Consider the following 24,346-nt stretch of genomic DNA (forward strand, 5'->3'; position numbering starts at 1 on the left):
AAACATTATGCTAAGTGGAATAAACCAGTCGGAGAAAGACAGATACCACATGATTTCAGTCACATGTGGAATCTAATGAACAAAATGAACTAACAAGCACAACAGACACTCAGCAGGATGACAGCTTTGGGTGGGGAGGGGCAGTTGGGGGTGGAGGGATTGAGCACGAAGGGAAGAGGACTCATGGTCATGGACAGCAGTGTGGTGATCGTGGGGGTGGGGTGGGAGGGAATATCAGAGGACTAAATGGCAGTGGAAAAAATACAATTAAAATAAAAATCTTGTGTTTAAATGTTTGTAATTTAAATTTTGTTGTTGCATAGACCACATAACATACCCATTTGGGGACGTCTCCTCCTCCTGCAGCAGGAAGTAGGGACGAGGATCTTCGTGGCTAGCTAGATACCGGCGGAGTAAGGAGATAGGCTGTGTGAGGGCAGAAGGGTGTGAAGGGGAGGGTACTCCAGTTTCGACAACAGAGACAACAAAATGCATTATTATATAGAATTCTGCTTTATCAGAGAATACCACCTATTCAAATCAAGTTTTTCTCTTCCAGAGTTCCCCTGAGTTGGATTTTTCTCATATTCATTTCAGCCAGTTAATATGTAAGCATCCAATAATTAAATGAAAACCATACCCATACTTGGAAAAGCCTACATAAATTATGTGTGTGTCCTATGTACATATGTGTATGCATATATGTATAGTGCATAATAGAATTGTGTGTGTGTATACACATGCATATGTGATAGAAAATAACAGTTAAAATTTATTGATGGTTTACCCTGGTGCCACGTAGTAGGCCAGCATCGCACAATAGCTACAGGTGATGAATCTCAGGCTCACAGAAGTTGTTACTAGTTTACCCAGTAATTTGTAGAATGAAGACTTCAACTCCAATGCTTGCGTATAAGATTACTCAGCTGTTCTGCTTCATTCTGCCTTTCACTACCTGAAGACTTACAGGGAGCACAATTAAGGGACCTGCAATCGAGGCACCTTTGACCTTGGGCAAAACTTACAGGAATCAGGGTGGAGATCCTGCCACCTGGAGGTGACTAGGACCTGAGCAGTGATGAGTGTCTCCTATGGCCAGCTGTCTGCCTAGCCAGGATCCTAGGACCAGTTTCTTTAACAAGCCTAGAAGGCTTTCCATGGAGAGAAGAGATCTCGTATCTCACTAGGACTTCATACCTTCATACATTCCCCCATACATCTGAAAAAGAAGATTTCCTGACAAGGAAGAATCAGGTATAAAAATGATGAGTGGTCTATGTCCGAATCAATCAGGACAGACCAACCAGCCACTCACTCTCTTCACAGTGATGGTCCACGTACAATAAACACTCTAGATCCATGGACTGTGTCATATGTATCAATCATCCTGGGTGCACTAACCATCTCAGGCTACTCTGGACACACTGACCACCAGGACATTCTACCCTGGATATATTTGTCATATGTACCCACCATAATGAGAAATTCTGTTAATGCAACAGGGTAAGGGAGAATGGGGTGCAGGCTAAAATTGCTTAGAGACCCGAGAGAACTATCTAATCTTTCTTATCTGTATCAAAAACTGTGTTTCCTTCATAGGAACCCAATACAACAGCCCAATCATCTAGTGCTCATATGAAAGTCTTATTTTAAAATATACTTTATTGATTATTCTATTATAGTTGTCCCAATTCCCCCCCCCTTTGCTTTTCTCCACCCAGTAACCCCCTTCCCTCCAACAATTCCCTTCCTTTGTTCATGTCCAAGGGTCATGCATGAGTTCCTTGGCTTCTCCATTTCCTATATTATTCTTAACATCTCCCTGTCTATTTTGTACCTACCAGTTGTGCTTCTTAATCCCTGCACCTTTTCCCCGTTCTCCTTCTTTCCCCTCCCAGCTGATAACCCTCCAAGTGATCTTTATATTTATGATTCTGTTCCTGTTCCAGTTGTCTGCTTAGTTTGGTTTTTTTAGATCCAGTATTGATAGTTGTGAGTTTATTGCCATTTTAATGTTCATAGTTTTAATCTTTTTCTTAAATAAGTCCCTTTAACATTTCGTGTTAATAATGGCTTGGTGATGATGAACTCTGTTACCATTACCTAGTCTGGGAAGCACTTTATCAGCCCGTCGATTCTAAATGGCAGCTTTGCTGATAGAGTAATCTAGGTTGTAGGCCCTTGCTTTTCATCGCACTGAATATTTCTTGTCAGTCCCTTCTTGCCTGCAAAGTTTCTTTTGAGAAATCAGGTTGGAGTCTTATGGGAACACCTCTGTAGGTAACTCTGCTTCTCTGCTTTTCTCTTGCTGCTTTTAAGATTCTTTATCTTTAACTCTTGGCATTTTAATTACGTTGTGTCTTGGTGTGGTCCACTTTTGGTCCCACTTGTTTGGGACTCTCTGTGCTTCCTGGACTTGCATGTCTATTTCCTTCACCAAATTAGGGAAATTTTCTTTCATTATTTTTTCGAATAAGTTTTCAATTTCTTGCTCTTCATCTTCTCCTTCTGGCATCACTATGATTGGGATGTTGGTACATTTAAAGTTGTCTCAGGGGTTTCTAAGCCTATCCTCATTTTTTTGAATAATTTTTTTTCTGCTGTTCTGATTGAATGCTTTTTCCTTTTTTGTATTCTGAGTTGTTGGTTTGATTCTTGGCTTCATTCTCTCTCCACTGTTGATTCTGTGTAGATTTTTCTTGATTTCACTTAATGTTCATTTCTTCCTTTATGTTGTGGCCGTACTCAGTGAGTTCTTTGAGCATCCTGATCACCACTGTTTTGAACTCTCCATGGTTATCTCTATTTTGTTTAGTTCTTTTTCTGGTATTTTGTTCTGTCCTGTCATTTGGGCCATGTTTCTTTGTCTCTTCAATTTGGCAGCCTCTTTGTGTTTGTTTCTAGGTATTAGGTAGAGCTGCTTTGACTCCCTGTCTCAGAAATGGCCCCTGTACATTGTGTGGGGTGGAGCCTTAGGTACTTGCTAGGGCAGGGTAACCCTCTTCACCACTTTGTGGCTCAGTGTGGCAGGAGGGCTTGGAAAAGGGATGATACTGCTGCCTGGCTTCTGCATGTTTGCCTGGCACTTGCCACATTTGGAGTTAATTCACCCACTCTTCATGTGCGACTGTCACCCTTCCAGCTGTTGTTCTGGTGGTGAGTCCCAGACTGGGTGGATTTGTACACGTTCTAAGTCTGTGTGGGCCCTTTTAATGGACTCTTCTGAAAATCCAGCATTTTCTTCTGCCACCCCTGCCCCACTGGTTTTTTACAGACAGAAGTTATAAGGATTTATCTTCCCGGCACTGGAACCCTGGGCTGTGTTGTCCGGCCTGGGGCTGGGATCACTCACTCCTAAGGAATCCCTTCCAATTTTTGTCTAGCACACGGGAGTGTGGGACTGCCTATTCCACTGCCACCACCTCTCTGGGCTACACCATGTCCCTGCACCTCTTGGCCTGTCTCTGTGACTCTGCCTTGCAACCCAACTGGATGAATATGGCTTCTTTAAATCCTTGGTTGTTGGACTTCCATACAGCTCGATTTTCTCATAGTTCTGGTTGTTTGTTTTGAGATATAATTGTAATTCTCTCTGTAGTTGTGTGAGGAGGTGAAGCCTATCTACCTATATCTCCATCTTGACGGGAATTTCTGAAAGTCTTATCTAACAATCTATGTGTTAGCAATTATCAGTTAAGGCTACAGAGTGAGTGCTCTTTGTAGATATATGATGGATGCCTACACTGAATCTTTCTACACATCTTCCAAAAACCATGGGGATTAGGACAGCAAATAAAATCACAGCTCACCACATAACACAATTATATCTACCATATAACCAGGAAATAGAATATTACAAACTCCCCTTTCCTTTGAGTGGGGAACTAAATACCTGAGATCAGTTAGCACCAGCTATAAAGGCCACGTGGAAGTGCAGAGTTAGGCAGAGACTCTTTGGGAAAAGGAAAGCTCGATCGCAGCCCAGAGAGTCCCACACGAAGTACAGAAATAGCTGAGAACATCCCTGCTGGATTAGAGCACTTGCTAGTGAGGAACTGAAAAGTAAGGGCTTGAAAGTACATGAGTGTAAACATGTAAGTTTTGAGACAGCACAACTTTTGGAAGAGAACAAGGGAACTTAGAGGGAGGGAATCTTTGGGAGAGTTGCTGATGAAGAGAGAAAAATAAAGAAGTTGGTGGAAATTAAGTTTCTTACAGAAATTAGAGTTTCATAAAATCTAAGACATACTATACTCTCCCTAAGCCTCCTTCCCTTTGGGGTGAATGATTCAAATAAATATTTATTTATTTATTTATTTATTTATTTATTTATTTATTTATTTATTTATTTAGAGGGGAAAGGAGGAAGAAACAGAGAGAGAGAGAAACATTAATTGCTTGCCTCTTGTACATACCCCGATGGGGCACTGAACCTGTGACTCAGGCATGTGCCTTGACCAGGAATCAACCTGGTGACCTTTCTCTTTGTGGGACAATGCCCAACCGACAGCCATACCAGCCAGGGCAGACATCATCTTCTTTAGAGAAACTGAAAAGTTTATGGATTCTGCTAGCTCTATTGGGCCTCAGGCAATGAGGCATAATAGCATCAGTGAGATCAGGAGTATGTTTCTTCCCTTTTCTTACAAATGACTTAGTTGAGAACACTGAGGTTGGCATCCACAATGCAACCCTGAACAGATTTGTGCCTCTGTCCTCGGTCCTCCTTGGTCTGTAACAGGAATGCCCCTTACTCAGTAGCAGGCAGACACTGCCATCAGTCAAGATATCCTGCTTCATGGGGAAACTTGTTTGTTCTTTCCACCACTGATTTGAACCACCTAAGCCTTCCACTATTCTCCCGGAGCATCAGCATCAACTTCTGTGCCCATATGCTTCTCATAAAAGGTACAGAGTTTGAATTCACTGTCTACTTCTGTGAGTTTTTTGAGAGGGTGGCTGGAAAAGGGATGTTCAGCTTCATCCTGAAGCAGACAACCACCTCTGTGGTGCCACAGAGAGAGAGGAGTTCTTGATATATACGCTTATAAGACGTAAAATTTTCAGTATTTTCTCCCATAATGTGGGTTATTTTTCACTTTTTCAATAGTGTTCTTGGAAGCACAAAGGTTTCAGTTATGATGAAGTCCAATATACCTATTTTTTTCCTTTGTGTTTTTGGTGTCATATCTAACAAACAATTACCTGTGTAAGTTATTTTTTAAAAGACACAATTACCAAAATCATAGTCACAAAGATTTATCCCTATGTTTTCTTCTAAGAATTGTATAGTTTTTACATTGAGGTTTCTGATCTATTTTGAGTTAATTTTTGTACAGGGTATGAGATAGAGGGCTCCAACAAGTCTTTCACATGTGGAGAAGTAATGTTCCCAGCTCAATGTGTTGGAATTGTCTTGATACCTTTGTTGAAAATCAACTAACCATAGATATATAGTCTTATTTCTCAACTCTCAATTCTATCTAATTTATCTATATGTTCATCCTTATGCCAGTACAATACCGTCTTGATTACTGTAGATTTGTCATACATTTTGAAACAGAAAAATGTGAGTCCTTCAATCTTGTTCTCTTTCAAGAATGCTTTGGCACTTCTGGGTCTCTTGCATTCCCCTCCAAATTTCAGAGTCAGCTTCTTGTCAACTTCTGCAAAAAGACAGGTGGGATTTGTATAGGGATTGTATTTAACTTGTGGATCCATTTGGGGAGTATTGCCATCTTAACAATATTAAATCTTCCAGTCAATGAACATGTGATGTCTTTTCATTTATTTAGTTCTTCAGTTTCTTTCAATGGTTTTTCTTTAGTGTAGAAGTCTTGTACTATACTTAAAAATTCATTCCTGTTTTGTTCTTATGATGCTATTTAAATGGATTTGTTTTTAAAATTTCATTTTCAGATTGTCCATTGCTAGTCTACATATACACAATTGATTTTTGTATATTGATCTTGTGTCTCGACACATTGCTGAACAACATTTTTAGCTCTAGTAATTATTTTTCTCATGTTCAAATTGTTCTGAATTTGGCAAGCAGGATCCTCTTGTTCTTGTTTCTTTTTTATATGGCTCCTTCAGTATTTGAACACTTGCTTGGTTTTTGGCCCATCTCAACCTCACCTTGTACTTTTCCTTTCGACTCCTGGAATTAGCCATTTCTCCACAGAGTGCTGTTTTCCTTCAGCGGGGTATGTTCCTTAGAGACCACTGAGATCTTGGCACCAGGTGCGTTCATTGTTATTGTAGTGGTATTAGAGTTAAGAAATATATTTTTTAAATTATAAACTTCTACTTCTACATCAAAGTTAGCCATTACAGAATTTTTCCATACCTTCTTTTATTTTATACTTTTCTTCTTACACTGCAAATCTTGGTTCTTCTTAACAGCAATGTATTTACTTATTTGCTTTTTCCTGGTGCTTACTACCAGTGTCACATAAATCAACTCACTGTGTTCCTCAGAAACTGGGAAATTTTTCTTTAAAGAAACTACCAGTGCAGCCAAGTATGTGTTCAGTGGCCCGGTTGATCTGGATGCTGGTATTTGCTCTTTTGCTTCTTGAAGATCACTAGCAGTTGGCTGACTGGCAGTGAGCTACTGAATGTCAGTTTTATATTTTGTTAAGAATATTTTTTTGTTGCTGCTTTGAATATTTCTTTTATTGTTGGTTTGTTGAAGTATTGATTCTTTGGGGGCTTCCATGTATGATATCTATAACAGAAATAGTTTTATTTATTTTTCACTTTTAATTCCAATTGTTTCCTCTTGTCTGACTGCATTGGCTTATATTTCCAACACACTATTAAATAGTAGCGGAGACTATGGCATCCTTATCTTTTCCCGACCTTAGAAGAACTACCTTTCATGTTTTGCCATAAATAAGAATCCTGTAAATGGCAATATTTTTACATACTAAGTAGGGAAAAAATTAAAAAGCATTCACTCTTTATTGATCTCTGAAGAGTTAACCCTCTAAATTAAGGAAATAAAAATAAAAAGAACAATGAACATTTTTAACTATCAAACTCTCGAAAATTAAAATACTAATAGTATTAAAGATTATAAAGTTATTACAGATAAGGTAGTTAAAGAAGTTCATTACCACCAAGCCCTTATTATATGAAATGTTAAAGGGACTTATCTAAGAAATAGAAGAAGATCAAAAACTATCAACAGTAAAATGAAAACAAACTCACAACCTAAAAAACAAAAACTAAGCAAACAACCAGAAGAGGAAGCGAATCACAGAAATGGAGATCACGTGGAGGGTTAGTAGTAGGGAAGGGAATGGGGAGAATGGGGGGAAAAGGTACAGGGAAAAAGAAACATAATTGATAGGCATAAAATAGAGGGAGGTTAAGAATAGTATACAATAGTATATTTTATAAGAAATGAAGAAGCCAAAAAACTTATCTGTGTGGCCCATGGACATGAACTAAGAGGCTGGGGAGTGCTGAAGGGTTGAGGGAGTGGTGCAGGGTGGAGGGACATAAAGGGGAGAAAAAATGGGGACAACTGTAATAACATAATCAATAAAATAGACTTTTAAAATGATTGTAAAGTTATAAAGGGAAACATACACTGTCACAGGATATACAAATTTGATAGCATCATTTTGGAGGACAAATTGGCAGTAAATATAAAAATTAAAAATCCACATGTCCTTTGATCCTATTCACTTCAAGAAACCCTTCCTGCAGAAATACATATTGACACTAAATTGTGTGCATAAGGATGCCCACTGCAGGTTGCAACAGCAAAAACTGGAAACACCCCAAATATCTTACAGAAAGGATATGGCTGACTAGTAATAAATCATAGTCTGTCCATATGTGTAACAGTATGCACTGGAGATTTTTCCAGATATATTGTAAATGAAACATAAGAACAATATGTGGATTATGCTACCATTCATGTAAAAAATATTATGTGTGCATCAGTAGGTCTATAACTCAGGTGTACAAGAAATAAAACTCCTCTTATTTTTCTATAATTTAGTCTAATTTCTGTTTTGAAGCTCCATTGTATCAACCTTATAGATACATTCTCAGTGAATTTGAAGTGTCTCATTCCTTTTCTCCAGAGCTGCATCTGAGGTGCCAGGAACTGGAAGAGGGGATGACAAGCAGGCAGTCCCCCGATACTTGAGGTTGTCTGTCAACACAGGCATCTGACAAGATATGCATCCTTATGTCATTCTGCCTGATTCTGGCTCACCCCGGAGCGACTGAGAGGCTGTCTATGGGCAACTTCCCCGGATACTGCCTCAAAGACAGGCCTCCAAGCCCCTCGTTCTGGGACTTTCCAAAATCTATATCTTCACAGCCTTTTCTCTGTCTCTGTGCTCCCATGTTCCCAGGAGAATATCCAAGGGTAGGGAAAATGCCAAGTGGTAAATTCCTCTGTCCTCAAATCCTCTCCTTTTCCTATTGATTGTATCTCTTTTTTAAAGGCTTTGCAGATACCAGGATTCATTCTTATTCCAAAGGTTTTCAACTTTTGAAAACCAAAGCCAGGAGAAGACTCACATAACCTTCTATATTTGCTTTTTCTTTTTCTTCTTTCACTATGGCAATGAGCCCAAAAGACCCAAGCTGTCTGAACCAGAGAGTTGTAGCAAGGGAAGAATTGGGTTACTGTTTCTAAATGTTTTCTTGTGACATTTTAAAATTCACATTTATTTATTTGATGCAGAAGAAAGATCTGGAAAGGTATGTGCCCAACAGTCAACAGTGACTGCTTCTGGGACGGCAGTGAACCCTGGGGAGCCACCGCTGCCAGTGCCTGGAGGGAGACAGAGCTTGACATCTGCGAACCCCAGGAACGACTTCACATACCCAAACCGGAGGCTCTTGAAAGGCGGCCTGTAGAGTGGTGTTCCTCTGCCCACTCCGTGCTTGCTGATTCTTTACAGGGAGAGCGAGTGTCACCTGTCTTTCATCTTCTCCTGACTGAGGATGTGCAATAAGGGAAGAATTCATCAAATGAAGTTCTGATCTATAGTTAATTTCTAACTGGAATCTTCCACGCACCCTCAAACCCTATTTTATCTTCATTGTTTCAAACTCCTCCTGTGTTGAATTTTGTTTTTGTCATCAAAGCTATTAAGGTGTAGTAAGGTAAACTGGCATATTCTCTCCTTTACCGTGTTTGACGGTCCTTTGGTTTTGGTCTAAACAGGGAGACCTGTTTAGGTCTACGGGTTCCCCTCCTTAAAAGAGAGGAGGGGGAAAGCAAGGGGGAAAGAGAGGAGGAGGGTTCCAGGAGAACACATACCCCAGGCCAGCACTCCTGTAGAGATCAATGCAGGAGTAAGCAGATTTATGTAGATGGAGCAAGGTCACATTTGTTTTGTTATATACAGGCCTCTGTTCTTGGCCTTGGATGCTTCAGTGGTTTGGAAGTAAAATCATGTTCACTATATTCACAGCTGGGAGGGATCACTGTGTGAATAAAAGACTCAAGATTTCAAAAGACCTTGAGTCTAGGTCAAAACAACAAATTGCAACTTAATGGAAATGAATGCCAAGTCTTACATTTAGGTTTAAAAAATTCAGTTGTAGAAGTATAGAATAGAAAGAATCCGGCCTATAACAAGTATTATGGAAAACAATCTGAGATTTTAGATGACAGCAGAGTAGCCCAACCTAATGTTAAAAATACCCCATCCCCACCCCCACCTCCCAATAAACAAGTAATATAATCTTAGCTCCTATAACAGAAATGTGGTACTGTGTCCAGATTACTGCAGGTTATCATATCACCGTACTCAGCATTGCACATATTTCCAGATACACCGTTAATGAAAAATATGTATTTTACCTTTTTACATTTATGTAGAAAAGGCATATGTTTGTGTGTAAGTGGTGGTTATGAACTGTCTTACATTTAACTTTCCAAATTCAGTTGCAGAAGTAAACCTGTACAAATTAATTTAAAAATTTTAAATGAATACCCCCTCATGGCCATTTACCTTGGTAGACATTGAGCAGATAGTATGTAAACAATGCTGGAAGTACTTGGGAATGTTCTAGGTTCTACCTTTGAGGAAGATATTGTGAAAAAAGAAAATATTCAGAAGAGAGTGAAAAAGAGAAGCAGAATGAGGGAGTGAAGGACCTGGCGCTGGGTGGGGGTGGGGGGACAGGAGTACATATTCTTTACATTGAAGAGCTGTTATGAGCAGCCCAAGGAGAACTAAGACCAGTGACTAAACGCTGTGAAGAAGATAGATCTCTTGCCAGTACAAGGAAGGCATGTAACAGTCATTACTATCTCATAATGGAGAAGACTGAGTTCCTTTCCCATTGTATTCCCTATCAACTGGGATGGTGATGATGATTATGATGATGATGATGTGAGCAAAAATGGTTATTACTTATTGATTCTACTAAGTATTTTTCTCATATCACCTCGCAACAGTGTTGTGACGCTCAGAGAAGTTAAGTAACTTAATCCAGTCTTGAGCCCATCCAACAAATCCACAAAAGAAGGTTTTTGCTATAGCCATCTTTTTTAGCAAAATGCTAATTAAGCCTATTTCAAGATTCAGCATAGAGCCTGAGAGCAGCAGATGATCAGTGTGCATTAGCTGAAGGAGAAAGTATAATCTCTGAATGGGAATGAAGTGTAGCGCGATGAGAATGGGGTGTGGGCTAAATTCACCCAGCACTCTGCCATGCTTACAGATCTTGAAATGAGCCCAAGAGGCAGGAAGCATGTTTTCAGAGCAGTGCTGCCCAGTAGAACTTTCTGCAATGATAGAAACATTCTCTAACTGGGCTGTCCAAACAGAGCAGCCATTAACCACGGGTGGCCACTGAGCACTTGAAGTGTGGCTAGTTCAATGGAGGAACTTGTTTTCAAATCATTTACATTTCATTAGTTAAATTTAAATAGCCACATGTGTCTAGTGGATACCATGTTGAACAATATAGCTTTGGAGACTTTGATATTCCTTGCATTTTCTGCACTTGACTGCGAGAAGGGTGACTCATGGGGGGAGGGCACACGAGGGTCATGATTGTGCTGACAGGGTTAAATGTAGTCACCTCACTCTGGGCTCCTCTGGGGAGTGTATTGGGATGGCTGAGGGAATCACACACAGCATCAGCAAAACTCACTTCTTGGGACTGTAGAAACCCTGAACCCAGTGGTGGGGTGCCTAGGTGACCCCCAGGCAGTTCAGCTAGAGGGGGAATTGCTGAACTCCTTTGGGCAGAACTCATGGCTGAGAAGCTTTGAGAGCTTCTGACAAGGCCGGACCACCTCCCTGTCACCCAGTGGTCATGGCTTCCAAAGTTCATGGGCCACAAAGCTCTGTGGAGAAAGCAAAGACCAAGAAGACTTATGGAATTTTGGAAGACTACTGACTTCTTAGTGAACAGGTTGCAAACACAAGGCCTGGGGGCCGAATCTGGCCCTCCACCTTGTTTTATGTGGCCTGGCACCTTGTTTCTACCTGGAGGCAGCATTGAGCTTTTTGCCCCTAGTTAAGGAGTAGTTACATTTATACAGTCCTAAAATTACATTCGGCCCTTTGGAGGTAACCGCAAGGCTGATGTGACCCCCAGTGAAAATGAGTTTGACACACCTATCTTAGTGTATGCTACAGTTTCTTACAACCCCATCCCTAAAAATGGTCCTAAATCCATTTCTTTCCGGCTTTGCCCTATGCCACCTGCTCCATCGCTCACCTAGCTTCAGCCACACCGGTCTTCTCCACTCCTGCCTGGAATGCTCCAAGTCCCAGCAAACCATTGTGATTAGGAGTACGATCTCTAGAGCCACATTGCTGGAGTTCCGATTCTCCCTTTGCCACTTATTAGCAACTTATTAACAATCCTGCCTCAGTTGTTCTCATGTTTAAAATTAAAAGAACAATAGTAATTATCTCATAGGGTTGCTTGAAGGATTAAATGCACAAATATACATAAAATACTTAGATCACCGGATCACTGCGTGACACATGCTAAGTGTAGGTTATTATTATTAGGAATAATAATCCTTCTATAACTTGAATATTTTTCTCCTGAGCAAAGAGTCATCCTACAGGTCTCAAATCAATGTCATTTCCTCAAGGACACTGTCCCTCTCAGTGACATAAGTCACCTTTCCGCCCTGTCACCATTATGTGCTCTAACAGTGCAAAGAGACTGGGCTTTTCCTTCATATCTCCTTCTCCACTTGCGTGATTATCGGTTTGGGTGATTGGTTGTGTAATAGATTTCTCCTCCATTAGACTGCAAGCTTCTTCAGTAAAAGAACCACAGTTGTTCAGTCGTTCAGAGTTGTATCCTAAGAGACTGGTGTAGCATCTGTTCAAAGCAGTTGTTTAATGAAAGAAGGAATTCATGCTGGCCTGTCAGTATCACAGGACAGGGCCACCTAATATGTCCAGCCAAACATGTAGAAGCAAGCTCTCTCAAATATTCATACTGTCAAAACCCTTTTCTACTTTGTAACACCTTTCACTCTATCCCCCCTGTTCAGTTCTCTCCATCATCACAAACAACCTGCAGTTGATAATGAGAAACAGAGGTAGTTATTCACAGAAGATGGAAACATAAACCAGCAAATGTAAATTTTAGAGAAATTTGTCCTCATAAGTTACAATAAACGATTGTATTTGCTTTTTTTGTAGCCCCTTGACAGAAGTTGACATCCAGCTCCAGCCAATCCTCCCTTGGAAGTGTCCACTGGCATCACATTGCCAGGGATACCACTCAGAGTAAGCTATTTCTCCCCCAGAATGTACCCTCCATGGGTGTGTTAGTAAAGAGTATTCTAACTGCTATAACAGAACAACAGCAGAATCTCAGTGCTGGGCATTGCAGAGGGGTTTCTTGCTCACGTTGGAGTCCAGTGTGATTGATGGAGAACGGGGAGGGATTTGCTTTATCCAATCACTCAGGGTCCCAGGCTCCCCTCCTCTGGTAGCCCCACCATCCTGCCATCCTTCAGGACTTCAAAGTTGGCTACTAGATCTTCAGCCTTCAGCCAGGTGGTGTTGAGGAAAGAGCTGGAGGACTATGTGAGAGGTTTCAGAGGCCAGGCAGGCTTCTAAATAGTGTACATCACTGTCCCCTATTCCCATAGCCAGACTCATGGCCATGACCAACTGCAAGTCGGGCTAGGAAATTAGTCCAGCTGTGTGCCCAACACAGAGAGACACATACATGGATATGGGCGAGCACCAGCCTTCATCGTCACAAAGGTAAAATAATACCAAATACCATAATAAAAAATGCACAGCAAATAGAGGGGAGGTAAAGGCTCCAATTTTTACCATGATTATACCTCAACTCCCAAAGGGGAGTGAGTATACATTCTAAGTCTTGAAAGCATGCCCACTTTCTCCAAAGGAGCCACACTACGACCCTAACTATTGCAAAGGCGATCTCTAGTAGAAAAGGTGTGTGGGCTGCAGACCCAGATGGGAGGCTGGTTTGAGATGGCCATTGCTGTCCCATGCGGCTGCAGCTTGGCCCCTCCTGCAGCCCATCTTATTTCGATTTACCTGTCACCATCCATTGCACAGCCTCCTCAATGGAGTCTTCTCAGTGGACCTAAAACTTGACACTTAATTTTTTTTTTTTATTATACAAGTAAGATCCCCTCATAGAAAGCTTGAAGAAAAGAAAAGACAGACATGAAGAAAAAGATCATTTATCATCACTTAACTGGATTGTCATGTTCAAAAAGGAGATTGAAGAAGGAAGGGGAGGGACCCTCAGAGCATGCCCTGTCGGCCATTCCCGGGGTCCTGTCCTCCACAGTGAAGGCCTCTCAACCCCGTGTCTGTAACCACTCACCCTGTGTTCCAACCCCCATCCACTAAGGCACACAGTTATACTCTGAGCCATGTGACAAAAACATCCAGGAAGGTCCTCTGCCCTTTGCCAGGTCTCCCAGTGTCCACGTAACAGTTCCTGTCACCCTGGTCAGGTGGCTCAGTTAGTTGGAGTGCCATCCTATACACCAAAGGCTGAGGGTTTCATCCTCCACGAGACTGCATATGGGAGGCAGCCAATCGATAATTCTCATATCAGTGTTTCTCTCTCTCTCTCCCACTTCATCTCTCTCTAAAACCAATAAGCATTTCCTCAGGTGAGGGTTAAAAAAAGTAAAGTTCTTCTTTAATAGAGAAGAGTTGAATACAAAACCCTTTAGTTATGTTCTGTGTCATTTAAAAGGGGAAGAGGGAATTAGAGTCATTTGAACATTTGCTTTTTGCCAGGCAAGCTTAGATGCTTTATACATGTAATCTCATATTTTTTGTCTTTAAAATACCCTCTGAGACAGATATTAATTTCCCAACTTTACAGGGGCGAAAACTAAGTCACAGAGAAGCTAATAACTTGCTCAGCATTGCCCAGAAGGGGTCAATTCTGTGCCTTTAATCCGTCTTCTCAGTGCCCCTGAGCTCCAGATATGACAAGGAAGATGAGGGAGGAGGGTTTCTGGAAAAGCTCCTACGAAGTGGTTGGTGTCTGGGCCGTGTGAGGCTGCACGGTAAGTTTCAGGTCCAAAAACATTTTGAGGCAGAGCTGTGTCCTCTCCGAGGTATCCAGCGGGTGACCCACCCCGTGGACTGCTGCTGTAACCCCCTCTCCTTCTGCCCTTCCAGCTGAGAGCGGTAGTGACTTTCTGCTGTTGCTGTTTTCTCATGATCACCACTTCCCTGTGATAAGAAGTCTCTTTGTTCTGATTTAAGACACATGCAGAGTGCATACATTTTTATTGAGAGCCTCCTCTTTGCCAAATCCATTGCCAAGTGCAGAGAATCCTGTGATAAGCCGAGTGTCAGATGCGAGAATGGGGAGCTTTAGTCTGTGAAGGAAAGACAGATTTTCAAGCACGTATTTTTAATACAGTATGAAAGGAACGATGACAGAGCTATGTGTAAGGTTTTGTGGGAACACAAGGTCATGGTTAGTTGGCCAGGCAAGAGCAATGGCTCTCTCTCTGTATCTTCCATGACTTTAGGTCCTCTGTCCTCTGGAGACCAATGGACAATAGACCATTGTGTCTAGACCTTCGAGATTATTGATTCAATCTCTTCATTTTACAATGGAGGATATGCAGGCCACATTTATTCAGTCTTTGCTTTCCCCGCCCCTGTTTGCATCACCCCTCTATGCCCACCCCCAAACAAGAATTTGTAGGAAGATAATCCCAACGATTCATTTTAGTAGTTACATAACTTTGTGTGGTGACTGATCCTCTTTCTGCCCAGTTCATTCATTAGTAAGTGGGTTGGTAATGGTTCCCGTCATTGACCACCGGCTCCCATCTCACTCAGAGGGAAGTTGCAGCCTAGCAGTGTCCTACCAAGCTCTCCTCAACCCTCTACTCCTTCAACTCCCAGCCTCTTCTCCTGCAGCAGACCTCCTCGCTCTCTCTCTTCCATCCACTCCTGTCCCCACTGTCCCCTGCCTCGCCCTTCAGCCCTACCAGGCTCACTCTCAATGGAGTACCTTTAGTCCAACAGATCCAACACTTCCTTCTGCCTGGCACGCTTTTCCCTTGGGTCCCTGCACAGCTGACTTCTTTCTCTGTCTTTGTCTTTGCTCACATTTGTTCTCTCCACCGGATTGAACATGACCATCCTATTTCAAATTGTAAGCTGCCCTGGCTGGATAGCTCATTTGGTTAGAGCATCATCTCTATATGCTGAGGTTGAGGGTTCAATCCCTGGTCAGGGCACATACAAGCAATTAAGGAATGAATAAATAAGTGGAAAACAAATAGATATTTCTCTTTCTCTCCCTTTTTATAAAAATATCATAAAATTAAAAAACAAACAAAAATTGTAACCCGTCCCAGTTTCTCCTTCCTCCACCAGGATTTCTAGTCCCCTCACCCTGCTCTACTTTTTCTTTTATTCATAGTACTTATATCTTCTGTCAAACTTCCTGGCTTGTTTATTTTACCTACTGCTTACTGTCTGTCTCCTTCTCCCTCCCAGAAGAACGTGGGCCCCACAGAACAGGATCTGTCCCATGAATCCCAAGATCCTACGGTAGTATCTCAAAGGCGGCAGGTGCTTATTAGTTAATGCTCATAGGTTGTTGTAATAAATAAGTCATGTGTGTAAAGTTCTTAGCACAGTGCACATCATGAGGTATTAAAAAAAAGCAACAGCTCACATTTGCTCCTTGCCAGGTGCTGTTCCGAGTGTTTACACACATCTCATTAAGTTTTCATAACAGCCGCAGGAAGTGGGCACTTATTATCCCCATTTACAGATGAGAAACTGAGGTACAGAGATGTTAATGCGACTTTCTAATGTCACTGTGCCAGTAAACTAGAGTCAGGAAGAGTGTGGCACCAGGGCCTGTACTTTTAATAACTACGGCACTCTACCTCACTCAATAAACATCATGTATATGTTTAGGTCAACTGAAAAATGAATCGGCGTTTTTGAAGGCCTGAATTAGTGCTATGACAAAGCGCATTACAGTTACATTATAATGTATGAAGTGGGCCAGCAAACTCCATACTGGACTTTCTCTCTCTTCTTTCATCTTCCCACCTCACCCCCTCTTTGCACCTGACACCTGTGTTGACAAATCTGCATTGCAGACAACGGATTCAATCCGCTTCCATCCTCCCCACCAGCTGGCTTCACACACAGATTTGGCAGGAAGTAAGGCCCAGGGGTTTTGTTGCCTTTAAAGTTCTGAGATCTTACAAGTCGATGCATCATTTATTAGTACAACATTTACAAAGCAGTTGCTGGGATTATTGTCAACAGAGTACTGCCACACCAGTTTTCCCTGAAATCTCCCAGCATCCCAGGGTAATTGGAAATGCTCTGCTGTGCACACTCAGGGCAACTAGTATTATGCCCAATTTACAGATGAGGAAAGGGAAGCTCAGATAATGGAGTGACTTTGTGTAAGGACATTTCAATGGCAAGTAAACTAGATAGACTCAATGCAGCATTTTGATGCCAAGCCTCGTGTCCTGTTCACATCACTCAGTGGGAGAGAGAGGCACGATGTTTAGGGTGTGCACTGTAGGTGGTACTCAAAAAAGGTTTCTATGGTTTTAATTTGTGCTGTTATGATTTTGCCTTTGAATGACTGTCCCCCTTTTTGTGCCTCCATTTCCATTTAGTGGGCCTCTTGCAGAACCCCAGTTTTTATGAGGAGTGTTCATTCAGTACAGTGGTTCTGCTCCCTAATTCTGAGACCTGGGTGTAACCCCACATATTGCTGGTTGGGGTTATTCTTTGGCTGGTGGGAGGCTGTGGTAGCTAGTTCCTGAAGGCAATTTCACATTATTCTGCCTTCCTCTTGAGTGTATGTTACTCCTCCCTCTAAGAGGTGAAGCTTATGACTTCCCTTGAACAGCTGAGCCTATGACTGAGGTGATCAATAGAACATGCAGAAAGTACTTTTTGGGGACTTGAGCCAAGGCATCTGGGGACTTTTGAGCCAAGGCTTTAAGAAGCCTAGCAGTTTGCCTTTCCAGCACTGATGGCCACCCCACGACAACGCACCCCTCACTGAGGATCTCTTTCATCCCTCTCCAGAAGAGGAGAGGAGATAGGAGAGGAAGTGCCTGGTGCGGCAGAGCCCCGATTCCTACTTCAGCATGCTCAGGATGCTATCAAACCACCACCATCTTTAGCCGTGCATGAACGGTGGCTGTCTGTGTTGGCTGTTCTGCTGTCCTCCGTCAGCCTACAGGAGGAAAAGCCAGACTTCCAGGAGGATGTTTCTTCCGAAGGAAGCTGCACTAAAAGCACCCGAATCAAGACGAGCGAGGAACTGTCCCAATAAACACATTTTGTGTATATTTTAAAAAAGGAGTCTAGCAGTTTCAGCGTTCTTCTTTTGGGAACCCAGCCACACGCTGTCAGGAAGCCCAAGCAAGCATGTGGAGAAGAAGTGAGGCTCTTGGTGGAGCACCCAGCTGACAGCCAGCAGCGTACTGTGAGCTGTGTAACTGAGCCATCTTAGACATGGATCTTCAAGCCCAGAGCTACTGCAGCTCACATCCTGAGGAGCAGAGATGAGCTGTCCCCTCTGAGCCCTGCCTAAACTGCAAATCATTTGCCAACAAATAAAGTTGCTTTAAGCCACTAAGTTTGGGGGGTGATTTATTATGTAGCAAGAGATAATTGAAACAGATCTCTTAGAAGCCCCGAAAACACTGGACATGCCCAGTTTCCTCCTCTTTCACACTAGATACTACTGAAAATGTCAGGGTCGGGAGGCGTAGGTACTGCTTTTTGAATCCTGACTGGATCATAATCTTGTAAACTGGGAGAACTTCAGATAGAAAAATAAGCTTATAGAGGAGACTGCTGTTAATTGCTTCCTGTGCTAATAACAGTCCTATCGGCATTGCCACTGGGGGAACAAAACACTGGAAGGCACTGGAGACGACTTTAGGTTGTACAGCTGTGTTTACACTCTGGGACTCTGTAAGGAAACGTAGCTAACAGGACCGCTCCAGCATAATAGGAGACACAGAACTAAATCCTGAGGTTTGAAGAGTGTGATCTTCACTAAACATTGAGATTTTCCCATTTCTCTTTCTTTAGACACACACACATTTATTTGTGGCAAAAGCAGGTGCCGTTGCTTTTTCTCTCTCATTATCTCTCTAAAAGGACATAGTATTGTAATAAACGACCATTTATTGACTCTCTTCAATGCTTCTCAAATTGAATAGAATAGTAGAATGTCACAAACCTGTGAGGTGGGGGCTCTTGACTATCTCCATTTTGCGGATGGGGACCCCCAGACTTAGAGAATGTAAGGGAGCTGGGTGAGAGCTCATAGCTAGGAAGCGGCAGAGCGCCCTCTCCTACCTCTCACACATACACACACACACACACACACACACACACGTGTGCACACACGAGGACTCTGGTGTCCCATCGACTTTGACGACTGACAGTTTCATCTTTCTGGACCTAGCCTCAAAAGCACAATGACATAATGAAATTCAAGAGTTTTGTTTTTGTTTTCCGGTTATGCCCAGTGAGTCAGATGTACAAATAAGTGGGCTTGTTTCGCATTTTTGACATTTGAAAAGAAATTCCATGTTGCGAGTGCTCATGAATGTGCCTAAGGGCACTTGGGTGTTTCTGTTCGGGTGGCAGCTTCTCTGAGGCCGCATTCTTTCCCCATGGACTCCAAAGGCTGCAGAGAGGCTGCCCCCTGGATCTGCCTGGAGCGAGCTGTGACTGTGGGAGCCAGAGACTTCTGGCCTTGTGTTAGCTCCAGGCTGGAGCAGTGCCACGAAGTCACATGATGTTTGGACTAAAAGGGCAAGCCAAAGAATGTTTCTTTCATCCTTCCCTGACCATTGAAGTCTAAGCGGTGAGCAAGTGGGCCCCTCCCAGGACTCTTCTGGTCCACTGCATGTATCAGGACAACGGAAGAAAAGGTGAATCTCTGAGCCAGGCCCACTGGAGCTACTAACTCTTAGTGAAAGTCAGGACATACGGGAAAGGATGGTGGGAGACTCTGGGAGGATTTGTCTATGTCATCTTTTTAAATCCCCTCTATTAATGGAACTGGAGGTGATGGTGGTGATTAACAGAGGAAGCCATCAGGGGAAGGGACAGAACCAATATTTCACAGACAGTTTGGGTAACCAGTACTAGATTCCAGGTGTCCTAACCCCGAGTCCAGGTAAGAAGTCCCAGGAAGAGAACAAACCTTTGTCTAGGGCATTAGTTGGTGGTATGTGGCTGCTATTCCTGCGAGGCTTTGTTAATTAGATTATTTCCCCTAAAAGCCAATTTTTTTTCAGACTTCACTTTGGGTGCCATGGAGCATGAAGGCTGGTGCAGAAGAAAACTCAGTCTGCAGCCGACAGACAGAAGGGACACCTCTCAATTGTCACCCTCCTGACAGTCTCTCCCACCTCCCTTCTTTGTTTCATACTTATATCTTCCTATACTTCTGGATTAGAGAAAGAATAAAATAGGGCTGTCTTGTGCTTACTTTTAGAGTGTCACTTATCTGAACCACTGAGGGACTCATTCCAAACAGGAGAATAATGCAGCCAGCCCTCCCTGACTGTCCAGGGTCCCTGTGCCCCTGTGACCTTTTTTGAGTCCTTCATGCTTCCTCCCTGAGACCTGGCAGATGAGCCTTGGCCTCCCACGGTGAGCCAGGGGCTTCGGGAAAGGTAGCGGAGCCACAGAGGCATGGGTCTAGGTTGGATCTTGGCTCAACCCCATTTTAGATAATGGAGTGAACTGTACAAAATTATAGAGATGTAATTATTTTAAACGATTAAACTTTTAATTTTAAAAATAATTATAAATCCACATGTAGGTATAAAAAATAATAGAGAACCCATGTACACTCTTACCTATTTGCTCATAATGGTAACATTGTGCAAAGCTAATGTCAAGGCTATAGGCTAATATCAAGGCCAGTACATTGACATTGATACATTGATATAGGCAAGATACAGAACAGTTCCCAGATCCCTCCTGTGGTTCTTTTACAACCACTCTGCCTCCCTGTCAATCACTATCTGTCCTCTATTTCTTAATTTTGCCATTTCAACAATGTTCTGTAAAAGTATGTAAAAATTACATGTAGTATGTAACTTTTGAGATTGTCTTTTATACCCAACATAATTTCCTAGAGATGCATACAGTTGGTTGCCTGTGTCCAAAGTTTGTTACTTTTTGTTTTTATTTTTAATCCTCATCCAAGGTTATGATTTTATGGGTTTTCGGGGAGGGGGAGAGAAACACCAATGTGAGAGAGAAATATGGATCGGTCGCCCCCCTCCCCCACCACATCAGCCTTGACTGGGGATCAAACCCACAACCTAGTTATACGTCCTGACCAGGAACAAAACCTGCAACCTTTGGTACATGGTACAACGTTCCAACCAACTGAGCCACTTGGCCAGAGCAAAAATTTTTTACTTCTTATTGCTGAGTAGTAAAAAGTAATCCACGGGATGGATGTGCCACAGCTTGTTGAATCACTCACCCATTAAAGGACATCTGGGTTGTTCCCAGTTTGGGCTATTACAAAGTTGCTATCAGCATTTGTGAATAAGTTTTTTTTTCCTTTCTTTTTTTCCCCTCCCCTGGGGTAATTACCCAAGAATGCAATTTCTGGTTTTATAGTGGTTGTGTGTTTAGTTTGATAAGAAACTGGAAACTCCTCCAGAGTGTCTGCGCCATTTCCCATTCTACCAGCAAAGTATGAGTGATCCAGTTTTGCCAACCACATCCTCTCCAGCATTTTGGTCTTGTTACTCTTTTTCATATTAGCCATTCTGATAGGCGATATCTTATTGCAGCTTTAATGTGTATTTCCTTAACACTAAGGATGATGAGTATCTGTTCATGTGCTTATTTGCCATCCATATATTCTCTTTTGTGAAGTACCTATTCATGCCTTTTGCCTATTTTCTAACTGGGTTGTTTTTTAAATTTGAGTTTTGAGACTTCTTTATATATTCTAAATACAAGTTCTGTGGTGGGTGTGTGGTTCACAAGTATTTTTGCCTAGTCTATAGCTTTTCTCTTTCTCTTAACAGGGTCTTTCACAGAGTAAAAGTATTTAATTTTAATAAGGTCTAATTTATCAGTTTCCTCTTATGGATTGTGCTTTTGGTAACAAATCTAAGAACATTTTGCATAGCTTTAGGTCCTAGATTTTTTTCTAAAACTTTTTTACATTTAAGTCTGCAATCCATTTTGAGTTGAGTTTTATAGAAAGGGTGAGGTTTAGGACAGGGTTCTTTTTTGTTGTTGTTTCAATTGTTCTAGCACCATTTGTTGAAAAATCTATCCTTCCTCTATTGTACTGCTTTCACACCTTTATCAAATATTAGTTGGGCATGTTTGTGTGGGTCTATTTCTGGGTTATTTATTCTGTTTCATTGATTTCTGTATCGATTCTTCTGCCAATACCACACTGTTTTGATAACTATAGCTTTATAGTATGCCTTAATGTCAAGTAGCGTAATCCTTATCACTTCATTTTTTTCCTATGGAATTAATTTTTTTAATCCCTACCCAAGGACATGCTTATTGATTTCTAGAGAGAAGAGAATGGGGGTGGAGGCAGGGTGAGAAACATTGATGTGAGAGAGAAACTTTGATTGGTTGCCTCCTGCACATGTTCAGACAGGGAACAGAACTTGACACCTAGGCCTGTGCCCTGACTGGTTTGGAACCTACAACATTTTGGTTTAATGGGAGAAGGCTCCAACCGACTGAGCTATACTGCCAGGGCTTAAATTTTTTATTTTTATCGTTTTACTTGGGAATAAATTTTAAACTTACAGAAAAATTGTAAGAGTAAAAACAGCACAAGACATACTCATATACTCTTTATCTACAGTCACCTATTATTTATATTTTGCTGAAATTACTGTATTGTTTGAGCCCTCCCTCTTTTTTTCTGCTAAACCATTTAAAGAAAGCAGAGTTAAATGCATCATTCTTTTTTATCCTAAATACCTCAATGTGTACTTCTTAGAAACAGGGATTTTTAACATAACCACAATATAGTTATCAACTCTAATAAATTTATCATTGATAAACACTCTAATCTGCTATCCATATTTCAATTTTTTTTTGAAAATTGACTCAGTAATGTCCTTAAAGTGTTTAAAAACTCCATCACAAGGTCAGCCTAGAATCAGGCATCCCATTTAGTTGCCATGTTTCTTACCTTCCTTCAATAGCTAACATTCCCTCAGCCCTTTCTTCATCTTTTATGCCACTGACGCTTTTGAAGACTATGCGCCCCTCCCCCCTTAACCAACTTTTAATAGTTCAGGACTCATTTAGATTTCCCCATGACTAGATTCAGGTGGTGCATTCTTGGCCAAAGTATTACAAAAGCGGTGGGTCTTTCTCAGTGTGATGCACCTGGAGGCTCTCCATTTTCACCTGCCTCCACAGGTGCTGTTAATTTTGATCATCTGGCGAGGTTATTCACTGAGACTTGTTTGGGCCTACAAAGATGGCAATTTCATGATTCAGCCCAACATATAACCTTTATTAAGGTTTTACATGTGAAGCCTGATCGCCCTGATGCTCTGCTTCCTCCATTAATTAAGCGCGGCTATTAATGATTTCTCTCCCACGAGCATCACTGGGAGAGTTAAATAAGGTAACGTGTATAATTTGGTCCATGAAAAGCACTCCATAAACATTAGTTATTATTATTGCAGCAAGGCAGTGTTGAAGGAATCTTGGTTTTGATCTTCGTCTCAGATTCTCCCAGTTCCAAGCAAAATCAGGACAGAGACAAAACGGGGCAGCAGGGCATCTGTCATTCAGTCTCCTCCTCTGGTAAATGGGAAAAAAAATCCCTCCCACTCTACAGGTGTGCAATGAAGCTGAATGGCATGTATGTAAAAGTCCGCACATAGAATGTCTTCAAAAAAAATCAAGCGATTCGTAATCTGTTGTATGAGAAAAATAGAAATATCTGTCAGACAAAAAAAATCTCACAAAATGTGGGGCCATTCTGAGGCAGTAGCAAGGGATGACAAAATATAGTTAGAGCCCAGGACTTGAGAATCGCCACCATTTAGCAGTTGTGTAATCTCTGGGCAGACTACTGAGTCTCTCGGAGCTTCCCTTTTATCGTTGTAATCTGGGGACAAAATCAAGGGTACACCCCTTAAGAATTTTCTGTTAATCAACGACGCCTAACAGTACCCGGGCGCCCCATCGACACCTCCTGAACCAAGGACGAACGGCTGAAGACTCATCTGTAAACCGCCCAGCGCTAAGCTCTTCTGGGCCTTGCGCACCGCAGTAGCGCCCACGCCGGGCCGGGCCGCACCCCGCACGCACCGCCCCAGCAGCTGCCGCGCCCCCCACCCCGCCTCTTCCCCTCCCCCGCCCCTCCCCCGCCCCTCCCCCGCCCCCTCCGCGCCCCCTCCCCCGCCGGCCGCAAGCTCCTCCCCCGGCGGACGCGTCTGCTCCGGCGACTGCCCGGCACCTGTCAGACGCGCGGCAGCGGGGGAGGCAGGAGGCGACCCTCGGGCGGCGGCGTGGGAGGGGCGCGGGCGCACAGATGGGAGCAACTGAGAAGGGCGGCAAGAAGAGCCGGAGGCTGTTTTCTTCTCTGCGGCCGTGGAAGGCCACCCGGCGGCTGTGGAGGTCGCGCTCGGCTCCCAAGGCGGCACAGGGTGAGTGTGGGCGCGGCCAGAGACCTGTTACCGCGCGCGGCAGGCGCCGGCCACCGACTGCGGCGACTCTGGCGGACTTCTCCGCCCCTGGAGCCCGCGGGCGGGGGGGGGGGTGCGGCCTGTGGGTCTGGCCCCGCGACCCTGCACTGCGACCCTCGGCCGCGGGAACGA

General features: G+C 42.7%; 1 protein-coding gene and 1 pseudogene across 3 annotated transcripts in view; both read left to right on the forward strand.

Moving 5' to 3' along the window:
* Nucleotides 1-17,515: 17,515 nt before the first annotated feature.
* On the forward strand, nucleotides 17,516-17,786 carry LOC119048200 (40S ribosomal protein S27-like; annotated as a pseudogene).
* A 6,158-nt stretch (nucleotides 17,787-23,944) lies between these two features.
* DNAJC6 (DnaJ heat shock protein family (Hsp40) member C6) overlaps nucleotides 23,945-24,346 on the forward strand; it is a 148,446-nt gene continuing 148,044 nt past the window's right edge. For 2 of the 3 annotated variants that reach the window (XM_037143748.2, XM_037143750.2), the window contains exon 1: nucleotides 23,945-24,175. In XM_037143748.2, the coding sequence (XP_036999643.2) occupies nucleotides 24,061-24,175 (115 nt within the window). In that variant the 5' untranslated portion in view covers nucleotides 23,945-24,060. The remainder of the gene's footprint in view (nucleotides 24,176-24,346) is intronic. The other variant, XM_037143752.2, reaches the window with a different exon arrangement.

Source organism: Artibeus jamaicensis, unplaced genomic scaffold (genome assembly GCF_021234435.1).
Source record: "Artibeus jamaicensis isolate MK-2021 breed Jamaican fruit bat unplaced genomic scaffold, CSHL_Jam_final scaffold_1019, whole genome shotgun sequence".
Taxonomy (NCBI): domain Eukaryota; kingdom Metazoa; phylum Chordata; class Mammalia; order Chiroptera; family Phyllostomidae; genus Artibeus; species Artibeus jamaicensis.